This window comes from Scyliorhinus canicula, chromosome 3 (genome assembly GCF_902713615.1).
Source record: "Scyliorhinus canicula chromosome 3, sScyCan1.1, whole genome shotgun sequence".
Lineage (NCBI taxonomy): Eukaryota > Metazoa > Chordata > Chondrichthyes > Carcharhiniformes > Scyliorhinidae > Scyliorhinus > Scyliorhinus canicula.
The window spans coordinates 262,668,554-262,681,692 of record NC_052148.1 but is presented as its reverse complement, the minus strand read 5'-3'; the positions used below and the strand labels follow the sequence as shown (position 1 = coordinate 262,681,692).

General features: G+C 48.9%; 1 protein-coding gene across 4 annotated transcripts in view; it reads left to right on the top strand.

Moving 5' to 3' along the window:
* Nucleotides 1–12: 12 nt before the first annotated feature.
* Nucleotides 13–13,139, top strand: part of gstcd (glutathione S-transferase, C-terminal domain containing) — a 219,717-nt gene continuing 206,590 nt past the window's right edge. For 2 of the 4 annotated variants that reach the window (XM_038792709.1, XM_038792712.1), the window contains exons 1-2: nucleotides 37–134; nucleotides 5,454–5,879. In XM_038792709.1, the coding sequence (XP_038648637.1) occupies nucleotides 120–134; nucleotides 5,454–5,879 (441 nt within the window). In that variant the 5' untranslated portion in view covers nucleotides 37–119. Of the gene's footprint in view, nucleotides 135–2,804; nucleotides 3,412–5,453; nucleotides 5,880–13,139 lie in introns of those variants that run through there. The other 2 variants (XM_038792710.1, XM_038792711.1) reach the window with 2 other exon arrangements.

Below are 13,139 nucleotides of genomic sequence, written 5' to 3'. Positions count from 1 at the left end.
TTGGGTCCTGGCAGCGGGTCACATCCGGTCCGCCCGTCTATCTGGTCCCCCTGCCTCCTCGGTGCTGATCAAACAACCGGCTGCTCCCAGCGGCGTTTCAGGTAACCGGGAGCGTGGATATGGGGTCGCCACAGGTCAGCCGCCAGCTCTCTGGACGATCTTCTCGCCTCGATGTATCTTTAATGTCGCCCAGGCGCGGCCTCCCTGCAGCCCAGTCTCCATCCCTCCTTGCTGAGCTGAGCTGAGCTGAGGGGAGGAGAGGTGCCGGTCTGATGGACCGGGCCCTGGATTTCAGACAGCACCTGAATTTGAGATTGGTGCAGCTGACTGCCGGCAATTTCACTAAATCACTTCTTCCCTAAAACCTGCATTTCCATAGCACTTGCCACGCCCACAGGCCGACCCACCTTCGAAGCACTTTTGGAGTCCAGCCAGTGTGTAAATAAATAATCTTTATTGTCATTAACACTGCAGTGAGGTTACTGTGAAAAGCCCCTAGTCGCCCGATTCCGGGTACACAGAGGGAGAATTCAGAATTCTCAACTGGTACCGGAATTGTTCTGCATCACAAATCAGCTGTGTAGCCCACTGAGCTGAACCCTGCAGGGAATGCAATGGCTTAGTGTGAACAGACTCCCACAGACAGGCAGCCGATACATGGAAAGATTGTGGGCGCGATTCTCCCAGAGAGGGAGAAATCGTAAGGCTGGTGTCAAATCCGGGCGGGTTTGACGCCAGCCTCCCCCTCCCCGACCGGGAACCGATTCTGGTCCCCGGTCGGGGCTAGCATGCCGCCGCCGTAAACTCCGGCATCGCGGGCTTAACGAATTTCGTTAAGCCCGCTTGCCAGAGTTTGCGCCGGCTGACGCGTCACATGACGTCAGCCGCGCATGCGCGGATTGGAAGACTCCAAACCGCGCATGCGCGGATGACGTCATCGCGCATTTGCGCGAAACCCGCGCATGCGCGGGCCGGGATGCCCCTCAGCCGCCCCGCGAAGTGATGCAGCGGGGCGGCGGAAGGACAAAGAGTGCGCGGGTATCGGACCCGCTGCCCGTGATCGGTGGGCACCGATCGCAGGCCCATGGCACCCTTGGCATGGCTGTGGTACTGCCGTGCCAATCGGTGCCATGGTTTTAAAAATCGGCACTTTACGGCCGTTTTTACGAACGGCCAGACCAGGTGTGTTTGCCATTCGTAAAAACAGCCGTAAAGGGCTTGGAACTCGGCCCATCGGCCAGCTGAGAATCGCTGCTGGCCGTAAAAAAACGGCGGCAGCGATTCGTATCGGGAGTCGGGGGGGGGGGGGGGAGAATAGCGGGAGGGCGTCAGACTAGCGTGGCCATAAAATTTTACGAACCCCGCTATTCTCCGCACCGTCGTGAGTGCGGAGAATTGCGCCCTGTCTGTTTCAGTGTGCTAGGGGTTAAATATAATGCCCTGGGCTGTGAGCGAGCTTCCTCGCTCTTTTGAACCATGCTGTAGAATCTATTGTTCCATTTTGGGGGCCATCTTCCCTGCTTATCTTCCTGTTACACAAGGGATATATTAGGGACTTGGGTCTGGAAATGAGATCCAAGATGTTGCAGCCGATTTATGGGTTAAACAGATTGAGGGACAAAAAAAATCTGTTAACCCAGTGACACTGGCCGAGTTACAATGTCACCAATTAGATTTAAACTTGTTAGTGGGAATACACAGGATGCCCAGATCCTTTTTCCTTTGGGAGACTTGTCTGACCACCTCCTGCATTAAAGTATCCGCCTGGATTATATATCTCGTGTGGGACTGGAACCCACAATCTTCTGACTCAAAAATAAGTGCTATCATTGAGCCAAAGCTGCCAAAGTGAATAACCTGCTGTTTGGACGAGCTTCAACCAAGTCTTTTTTATTAACTCATGAGATCTGGGCATTGCTGGCTAGGCCGGTATTGGTTGCCCATCCTTAATTGCATTTCAGAAGGTGGAGACCATCTGGTGTAGGTTTAGCTTAGTGGGCTAGATAACTGGTTTGCAATGCAGAACAAGGCCAGCAGCGTGGGTTCAGTTCTCGTACTAGCTGAGAATTCTGAATTCTGCCTCTGTGTACCCAAACAGGTGCCGGAATGTGGCGACTAGGGGCTTTTCACAGTAACTTCATTGCAGTGTTAATGTAAGCCAACTTGTGACAATAAAAAAAATATTATATAGCTGCACCCACAGTGCTGTTAAGGAGGGATTTCCAGGATTTTGATCCAGTGACAGTGAAGGAAGAGCAGTACAGCTTTCAATCAATGCAGGAGTTGTTAAGACTGGCAATTTAGTGCAAATAATGTTAAGAAAGGCACTATATGAATGCAAATTTAATTAATATTTTAACTCATAAGCAACATTTTAGGAGATCCAGTATCAAGTTGAAGAACCTAGATGCTAACTAACATGCAGGAGCCTTGTCTTGTGAGGTATATTCAGGATTATGATGTTTATCACATAGAATTTACAGTGCAGAAGTAGGCCATTCGGCCCATCGAGTCTGTGCCGGCCCTTGGAAAGAGCACCCCACTTAAGCTGCACACCTCTACTCTATCCCTGACCCAGTAACCCCACCTAACCTTTTTTGGACACTAAGAGCAATTTAGCATGGCCAGTCAACCTAACCTGCACATCTCTGGACTGTTGGAGGAAACTGGAGCACCTGGAGGAAACCCACGCAGACACGGGGAGAACATGCAAGCTCCACACAGACAGTGGCCCACGTCTGGTATTGAACCTGTGACCTCGGTGCTGTGAAGCAGCCGTGCTAACCACTGTGCTACTGTGCCGCCCCCTATTCACAATATTATCAGGAACCTGAATAATCAGCAATAAAAATATTGACATCTTGACACCTTGCTCAATGATTCAGTGTACTTGCAGAGTAGTAACTTTGTGTGTAAAACATTGCCAGACATGTACACATCTCTCAAAAGAAATGAATGTCTTTACTGCACTTCTTGGGGTAATTGTCAATTCTGACACAAACACCCTTTTGATTACTTGGCCTCTTCCCAAAAAGTACTGTGAAGTGCTAAACATTTTCTATGTACGTTTGTGGACCATTCAGTCTATCTTTTAGCGTACTGTATGTTTTAATGAATTATTTTTTGATCTTCCTTCCTTATCTTCCTGTTACGCAAAGGAGATATTAGGAACCTGGGTCCAGAAATGAGACCCAAGATGCAAAAGTCAATTTAGGGGTGAAACAGATTGAGGGAAATAAAACCAGCTAGCACAGAGTCAGAGGAATACGTCCACACATAGCTGAGTTACAATTAAATTCATTAGTGGGAATACATAGGATGCCCCAGATCCTTTTTCCTTCGGGAGACTCCTGTCAGACCAGCCAATAGCCCATTGCAGAGCCTGATGACATCTTTGCCCATCAATGGGAGGTTAGTTGCATATTAATAGTATGGTTCTTCTTTTGTATAAATGGGAGTAGGCCCTCAAACAGCCAAAATAACAATGATAGGTTCAAATCTGGAACCCTCAGAAAACCCTTGTTTGAGGGCTGGGTGGAGCTGAGAGAGAGAGAAAGAGAAATAATGCTGTTTTGAACAGGTAGGAGAGAAGGCTCTGGAAATTGACTGAGAGGCCATGAAAGTTTTTAAAAAATATTTTATTCTCCTTTTTCACATTTATCATATACAACAAATAATAATTAACAATAACAACAAATGCAATGGCAACCCCCTAGCCAGCAATCCCCTCATCCCACCCACCCTCGTACAGCTCCAAACAATTTGAATACAAAACACCAATGAAAAAGAATCATCATTAAGTTAAACATTCCAACCCCCTCAACCCCCCCCATGTTCGATGTCATACAATTCATGAAAATGCATGATGAACAAGGCCCATGAGTTGTCGGACCCTTCCATCCTCCCCTCAACTCAAACTTTACTTTCTCGAATGTTAACAACTCCAGCAGGATCCCCCGCCACGCCGAGGGACAGGGCGGAGAAGTCGACCTCCACCCCCAACAGAATACGCCATCGGGCAATCAGCAAGGCGAAGGCTATGTCATCTGCCTCCGCACCCACTTCCAACCTCGGCCAATCTGACACCCCAAATATGACTTCTAGTGGACCTGATTCAAACCTTTGAGATTACCCACAAGACCTCCCTCCAATACCCCTCCAGTTTTGGGCAGGACCAAAGCATATGAGCGTGATTTGCAGAAACCCCCCCCACAGGGATCTCCAGCCCCTCAAAAAGTCGACTCATCCTCGCCCTTGTGAGGTGCACCCCATACACCACCTTCAACTGTATCAGCCCCAACCTTGCGGTTGAAGTTGACCCTCCATAGCACCTCACACCACAACCCCTCCTCCATGCCCTCCCCCAACTCTTTTGCCCACTTTGCCTTAAGCCCATCCAGTGTTACCTTATCTTCTCCAGAAGAACCCCATAAATCGCTGACACCACCTCTTTCTCCAATCCCCCTGCTGTCAGTATCTCTTCCAACAGTATGGGGCCGGTGCAATCGGAAAGCTCTGTACCACCTTCCTGGCAAAATTTCAGACCTGCATATATCTAAACATCTCCCCTTGCCCCAACACACATTCCCCCTCAGCATCTCCAACTTCGCAAATCGACCTCCCAGAAACAAATCTTTTAATACCAGTACTCCCCTCCTCCCATCTCCGAAAATTCCCATCTCACCTCCCTGGTTCAAATCTATGATTCCCTCGAATCAGCATTTCCCTTGACCTCGCCCACAGTGCGAGGATAACTGCCTCCAGATCTTGAGCGTCGCCACTACCACCAGACTCCCGAGAGGTCATGAAAGTTGCCACGAGGCAGGCTTCAGAAAAGGGCCTGAGCGAATATCCCTAACAGAGGAAAAATTGCTTTGTAAATGCAAGTATTGCCTTTGTCTATTGGGAACTGGTGTGTTAAGGTTAAGAAACTACATGCAATCTGTTATTGCCAGGGTTGAAGTTTAAAAGTTTAAATATTGTTTTCTTTTGTTTTAATAAAGTTTGTTTATAAAAATAACTAAGCCCTCTAGCTTACATTATCACTCCTGGAACAAATCGATCTTTCCACACTGTCTTAAAACTTTAAAATGTTATGATTCTGGTCCAGTCGCTTAGCCACTGTTAAGAGCTGACAAGGCACCCATAACACTTCCATTTGCCTGGACTTTTAATTTGTTTTCAGCTTTTATGTTGGCTAGAAGATAGCAGCTTTATAACTAGTAGGCTGAACTTTATTTCTAAAGCTCTTTCGACTCTGCCTGCTTACTTCCCTCTCACAAAACAACCCAGAATTATTAACCCACCACTTTTCAGATGCTGAATTTTTAATTCTGTTGCTTGTGACAGTCTGGAAAAATGATTGAAAAAATACATTTATAAAAATATAACTGCAAATTGTTTTGCAGCATCTGTAATTATATTCTAATGAACTCCCATTCAACTTTCTAAAGGTGGCTGCAGAAATGAAGAACAATAGTGTACATGAAGAGTGTCTGTACCTGGAGCTATCCGGCCACACAGAAGACAGGATTGTTCCTTTGCACACATCTATCGTTTTATTTTTAATGTCCTATTGTGACTCCACATCGATTAAGGTTTTCCTTGTGCCTAATGAAGACACCGCTGGCGGTCCCTTGTGGGAGAACGGAGCACCAACCAACATTCCCCTCAACATCCTTTCGCGACAGGATTTGCCTCCAGTGGTTCGGAGTTGTCGTTTGCCTGCTCTGGTGGAAAAGGATGGGAATTTCTGTCGAGCGGGCCTTGCTGTTGTATTGAGACACATTATACAAAGAGCTTGTGATGCAGACTGCAAGAGGAAGGATGTTTCAGAACTGCTTGGCTTCAAAAAGACATGTTTGAAGGCCTGTGCTGAGGTGAGTATTTAGAAATGTAGGAACAGGAGAAGGCCATCCAGCTGCTTGAGCCTGTTCTGTCATTCAGTTAGACTTTGGATGATCCACACTTGAACTCCATTTATTTAACTTTGTTCCATATCACTTGTCACCCTTACCTTATAAAACCTATCGGTGTCAATCATGAAAATTCTGATTGTCTCAACAACTACAACTTCTGGAAAAGAGACTTTGAGAGTCACCATAGATTTGTGAAAGGTAAATGATGATTAGCCAATTTATTGGAATTCATAAAATCATAGAATCCCTACAGTGCAAAAGAAGGCCATCTGGCCCATCGAGTCTGCACCTACCCTTCAAAGGAGCATCCTACCAAGGCCCACTCCCCCACCCTTTCCCCGTGACCTAACCTACACATCTTTGGGCACCAAGGGGCAACTTAGAATGGCCAATCCACCTAACCTGCACATTTTTGGACTGAGAGAGGAAATTGGAGCACGGGGAGGAAACACATGCAGACATAGGGAGAACGTGCAAACTCCATACATATAGGCACCCAAGATGGGAATCGAACCCAGGTCCCTGGCGCTGTGAGACAGCAGTGATAACCACTGTGCCACCGTATTGAAGGAGTCACATGTGCAGAGAGATTGCAGAGGCCTGAGATTCAGCAAATACAGGTACAGCAAATAATTAGTAGAGTTAATAGGATGTTATCATTTATTGTGAGGAGAATTGATTATAAAAGTAGGGAGGTTATGTTTCAGTTGTACAAGGACCACATCTGGAGTATTGTGTACAACACTGGTCTCCTCAGATACGTTCGAAACAGTTCACAGAAGGTTTGCTAGACTCATATCAGGAATGGGTGGGTTGTCTTATGAGGAAAGGTTGGACAGATTAGGCTTGTATTCACTGGAATTTGAGGTGACTTGATTAAAGCCCTTAACATCCTGAGGGGTCTTGACAGGTTGGATGTGGAGAGGATGTTTCCTCTTGTGGGATGATTACATTATGGGGTCGTTGTTCAAATGATTGTTTATTTAAGATAGAGATGAGAAGAATTTTTTTCTCTTGGAGGGTTGTGAGTCTTGGGAAGCCTCTTCCTCTAAAGGCAGTGGAAGCAAAGTCTTTGAATGTTTTGAAGGTAGAGCTACATAGATTCTTGACGAACAAGGGGGTTTAAGGTTTTGGGGTTAGGCAGGAATGTAGTGTTGAGGTTACAAGCAGATTAGATCTTATTGAATGGCTCAGTGGGCCACTTGGCCTACTCCTCCTAATTCATATGCTCGTATGAAAAAGCACATTTCCATCTTATTGGTAAATGGCCACCCTCTAATTTTAATATTGTAGAATTAACTTCTTTGTATTTACCCTGTCAAATCCTTCTATCATTTTGATAGCCTCTGCCCACCCCTTATAAAAAGCTGTCCCATCAGGTCTGATACCTTTTGGGGGTGGATTTGCTGATTTTTTTTTTCCAGGCTGTATCAGACCCCTTGGTTACTGCAGTTTAATATTCTGACTCAGATGAGACTTTCTGGCCTTCTGAAAAGTTGTGGGGGTGGTGGGGAAACATAAGCCCCACTGAGACAGTCAAGCCTGAGAGTTTGCTTATTTAGTAGCTTCTCAGGTCGCAAAGCATTTCGCGTGTTTCGAATTTCTTTGAATATGGACAGTTGTTGAAGTGTAGAATGCTCTGTGAGCAGTTCAAGCAGAGCATGTTGCATCTTTTAAGATAACAGTGGCTAAAGATCACAAACAGGAAGGTACAGGGCTCGAGGAAGCGTGCAGTGCAATTGACTCTTTTTACATTAGCCTGCCAGTAATGCATTGTTTCGTGAAGCCTCTTCTGAGCTGTAAATTTGCACAATTCTATGGAATGACAGTGAATAGGCAAACATCATACATGCACTGAAATACATAAAGGACAATGCTGTCAAGCCCTGGACTGGGCCGTTAACCCACAACACTGTGACCTGGAGGCGAGAATGAAAACTGAGGGCAGAATTATCCACACCGTTGCGCCTGGCCTGGATCTGGGTGCACCAGATAAATAGCGGGAAAGTCCAGCGTTGAGATTCATGCCGGGCATGAGTCAGTCTGCAATTCCCCCGGCCCGCTCCCAATGGCGAGTTCCGAATCTTGCCCCAAAATGGTGAGCAGATCATTAACCCTCATTTGCATTCATTTGAATATCATGAGCAAGATTGAAGTCGACTGCAGCGGCTGCCTGGGAATTACCTGACTCTCCAGCGGGAAGTCACTTGGGCATCGTTTAGTACTCGTTTTTAAAAACATGAAGCTGGCGGAGTGGCTTCTAAGAGAAGTGAGGAAGTGAGTATCCATTTCCATTTTCTGGCATGCAGCTCAAGGGCACCAGAGCTATGGCCCAGTGCTCTGTGTGGTTGAGGGGGGGGGGGGCGGGGGGGAGAAGAGGAGAGACTCCTCATTGGGGTTGGGTTGGGGTTGGGCTTGGGCTTGGTTGGGGGGCTGAAGCATTCCTGGTTGGGGGTCACTCCTGGGATGGGGGGTGAGGGGCTTTTGTGTCTATGAGGTCTTCAAGGCGTCTTTATATATTGTTATGGGCCAGGGTTTGGAGAACCCCAAAGTGTATCATGGAGTTCACCTGACCCACAACTTTTAATAGATTGTGGTGTGGGGAGCACACGGCCCACTGTACAGCTGTGGCACAGCAGAAATGGAAAAGTATTTTTTAAAGCAAAACAATGTTTATTCTATGAACTCAAGTTAACCTTTTTAAAACATACAGTGAAGATTTTCGCAACCATCAATTCAAATACAACCCCCCAAAGAATACAACACTAAGTAATCCTTAATAACTTCCCAACTAACATCCAGAAGACAAAAGAAACACATTTTAACAGAAGCACATTAGGTTTACATTCACTACTGAGAACATTTATAATTCTGAATTCACCAAATGATCAAGAGCTAGTCTTATCATGGCAGAGAGATCAACAGTACACCCACTCTGTCTGGCTTCAGCTCCAACACTGAAAACAAATCTAAAAGATACCCTGCAGCAAACAGCCTAAAACGAAAGTAAAAATCTGACAGACAGCCAGCTCCACTCACTCTCTGACATCACTGATAAACACCCATTTCTTAAAGGTACATTTCTTAAGCACCTATTTCTTTAAGGTACTCTCAAATTACAATATTGTGGAAATCCATAACAGGGGCAACCACAGCTGCAGTCTGCCTATCCTACCCAAACCTTCCACCACAGAGCCCTACTCTGGCTTCAATGCAGAAAGTCAATTTCACTCCCTTTAACTGTGTCCAGCCTCTGCTTCACAGCTGAAGGCTATTTCAAATGAGGATTTAGCGTTGTTAGTTGTAACCACTTCACATTCTCTGAAGTCTCCTTGAGGGCACACGTGCCGTGTCTCAGAGGATGGATGATTAGTGCATTGCATTTCAAGACACCTTTGAGGAACCTTGGGCGGGATTCTGCCATCGGGCGCAGTTGGGCCGGCGCCAACTAGCGCATACGCAGTGGCCCTCTTCCCCGCGCCGGCCCCAACGCCAAATGGCGCAGGGCTACAGGAGCCGGCGCGGAGGAAAGGAGGCTGGGGAATAGAGAGGCCGGTTCGCCGATCACGGGCCAGGCCACTTCGGAGGCTCCCCCCCCCTCGGGGGTCGGACCCCCCTCCACACCCCACAGGGCGCCCCTGGACCCTTCAACGCCGAGGTCCCGCCGGCTCAGAGGATGTCAGAACGGCGCCGGCGATACTCGGCTTTTTTATGACAGCCGCTCGGCCCATCCGGGCCAGAGAATCGGCGCGCCGGCCCATGCTGGCCCGGGCCTGAGAGTCGTTGCATACCCCGACTGGCGCCGTGCTGACCACGCCAGCCCCAATGGCGCCGATTCGCCACTCTGTGGAGAATCGGGTCCCAGCATCGGGACGGCGTGGCGCAATTCGCGCGGCCCGCCGGTGATTCCCCAACCCGGCGGGGGGTCGGAGACCCCTGCCGAGTGTGCCTGAACTCTAGGAGCGTCAGCACCATCGAGGTAGCTGCCAACAATCAAACACTAAAGAGCAGGGCTTCAGCACTGGAGATCCTCTCGCGGCCAAAGGGTAATTGTGTGGATCTGGGGAGGGCACCTGAGCATGGTCTCCCTAATGTTCCTGCTAGAGGTCTGGGGCCTAGCGACTGCTGATGTTGCTGGGGGTGAGTGTGCAGAGCAAGATTATTTTCCAGCACAACTGCTTCATTGGATAGCACTCTGAGAGAAGGCGGGACGTGTAAAGGTGGGGGAGGTTTGTGGGATTTGAGAGTCCCAGATCGGAAGCCCTAACTGATGTCAGTCTATCTCCTTCTCTAATTCCTTACAGGTACCAAGATGGTTGTTTGTATTGGTCCCGCAGCGGCTGCCTTTGCAGTGCTGATGGCAGCCCAGGCGGCCAGAAACGTGGGAAGGCAGCAGTGAGGATGCAGGCTGTAAGTGGCACCACATGTGCAGGGGTCGCCGCTGCACATCCTGAAGGTCCGGCTGCCCATCAGGCTGAGGAGGAACCTAGAAAGGGAGGCCAGTGATGGCCCAAGGTGTACAGACGAAATTGGTCGTTCAATGAGATGAAGGACAGCATGTGCCGCAGAAAATTCTGTCTCAAGAAAGAGACAGTGCTGCACATGTACCACGTCCTTGTGGACTTGGCACCACTAGGAGGAGGGGGAGTAGGACATCTGCTCTCGGTGGCCATGAAGGTCACCACAGCCCTCAATGTTTATACCACCGGTTCACTCCAGGGCTTGGGTTGGGATTTGTGCGACATTTCACAATCTACAGCCCTCCATAACCTGGCACAGCAGCGGGGTAACATGCTGGAGGAGGAGGGACATGTGCCTCACCTGAGGAGGAGGCGGACCAAGATTAACGTGACAGAGGCTTCACATGCATTAGGTGTAACATGTTTTATTAGTGAAAATTTGACATTTCCATTACCCCAAGCTACAGATAGTGATCCCCCGTGATCCCCCAGTGCCCACAGAGTACGCCTCAATCTTCTTGAGCTTTCATGGTCTGCTGCTGCATCTCAGCGGTGGAGGCAGCCTGCTGCTTTCCGTGCCCTGTGGCCTTTGGTGTCCTTGGTGGACATCCTCTAGAGGGCCTGAAGATGGAGCGAGATGGCCGACTTCCCAGCATCACAGATGCCACCGTGCCATCCTGTCCTTCCCCCTGTCCTTGAAATGCGCTGGTGTCAGGAGTGGGGGGGGGGGGATTCAGAAGAAGTGGAGACCTCGGGTTGGCCTCCAGCGCTTCCTCCTTCCTGACGGTGCCTGCAGGGCCCTGGGGGTCTGCATTTGATGGAGGGGCAGCAGGAGTGAGCTCCAGAGGCCTCTTAGTCATCTGTTCTGCCAGTCCTGGTGGCTCCCCATTGTCTGCACCTCTGCGATGCTCCCCAGTGACTGGGCCATGCCTCGGCAATGTCCACCTGCCTCTGGGACATGTCTCTCATCGACTGGGACATGATGTCGAAGCCCTCAGTCATGGGTCATCACAGAGTGAGCCATGTCTTAGGACCACCACTCAAGATGTGGACGTCGTGCTCCAAGCTTTACATTGTGGCCGTCACCCTAGCAGTGTTGGCCTTGATGCCATGCTTGATCGGCACCATCTCCTGCGCCCAAAGCCTTAGGACCCGCCAATTGGCTATGCAGTCGCTGGAATGTACCTGGCATCCCCTCCTGAATGTCATGGCTCTGGTCTATCATCTGCATTAACTCTGGGAGAACCTTGTCCAGAGGCTCGGCATCTGACTGGGATCCACCTGAGTCCTGGGATCCAGCAGAACTCCGACTGCTGTCCTTCTTGGTTGTTCCTACTTCCATCTGATGTGGACCAGCAACTGTGTGGTGTTCACCAGATTGTGCTCCAGAAGCCTGTCCACTAATGTCACCCACCAAGGTGTGTGTCTCTGTGCTGGTGAAAGGTGGGGGTGTGAGCTGTGACGCCTCGCTAGTTATGTCCTCGGAGCTTTCCTCCGAGATGGTCTCTTGGGTGGCAGCGGAGGGAATGACTCCAGATGAGACAATGGACATATGGTCAGTGAGAGGCAATGATCATTTTGTCTGCCTTAAATTACTCACTTGAGACAGGTCATGTGGGTGAAGGGACAGTGGATCCTCACCTCTGTGACGCAGCCAACCTCGCTGTCGGTGACTGCCCTCTCCTCAGTCAACCCCGTGATCTCCAGGGCCTGTTCCTCATAGGCAGTGAGGACTGTGATCGCTGGCATCTCATTCCCCATCTTGGCCCTTTCTTGCTAATTGTGGGCTATCCTCTCCTGCAGGGACGTGAGCAGCACGCTTGTTAGGTCAGGTTATCTTTTTATAAAATTAATTTACAGGATGTGGGCATCACTGGCTAAGCCGGCCTTTATTGCCCATCCCTAGTTGCCCTTCAGAAGGTGTTAGTTAGTTGCCTTCTTGAACCGCTGCAGTTCCTGAGGTGCATTTAAACCTAAAGTGATGTTAGGGAGTTTCAGGATGTTGACTCAGTAACAGTGAAGGAACGGCGATACATTTCCAAGTCAGGGTGGTGAGTAACTTGGAGGGGAACCTCCAGGTTCCCAGGTATCTGCTGCTCTTGTCTTTCTAGATGGTAGTGGTTGTGGGTTTGGAAAATGCTGCCTAAGGAATGAGTTCCTGCAATGCATCTTATCGATGGTACACACGGCTGCCACTGTTCGTCGGTGGTGGAGGGTTTCGACTGTTTGTGGAAGGAGGAGCAATCAAGCTGGCTGCTTTGTCCTGGATGGTGTCCAAGTGGTGAGTATTCCATTACCCTCCTGACTTGTGCGTTTTAGATGGTGGAAAGTCATTGGGGGGTCAGGAGTTCAGTTACTTGCCGTAGGACTCCTAGCCTCTGACTTGCCCTGATATTAATACAGCTAGTCCAGTTCAGTTGCTGACCAATGGCAACTCCCAGGATGTTAATTGTTAGGGTTTCAGCATTGGTAATGCCATTGAAGGTCAAGGAGCGATGGTTAGATTCTCTCTTGTAGGAGATGGTTATTGCTTCGCACTTGTGTGATGCAAATGTAACTTGCCACTTGTCAGCCCAAGCCTGGAAATTATCCAGGTCTTGTTGCATTTGGACATGGATTGCTTCATTATCTGAGCAGTTGCGAATGGTGCTGAACATTGTGCAGTCATAGAATCATACAATTTACAGTGCAGAAGGAGGCCATTAGGCCCATCGAGTCTGCACCGGCCCTTGGAAAGAGCACCTTACTGAAGCCCACATCT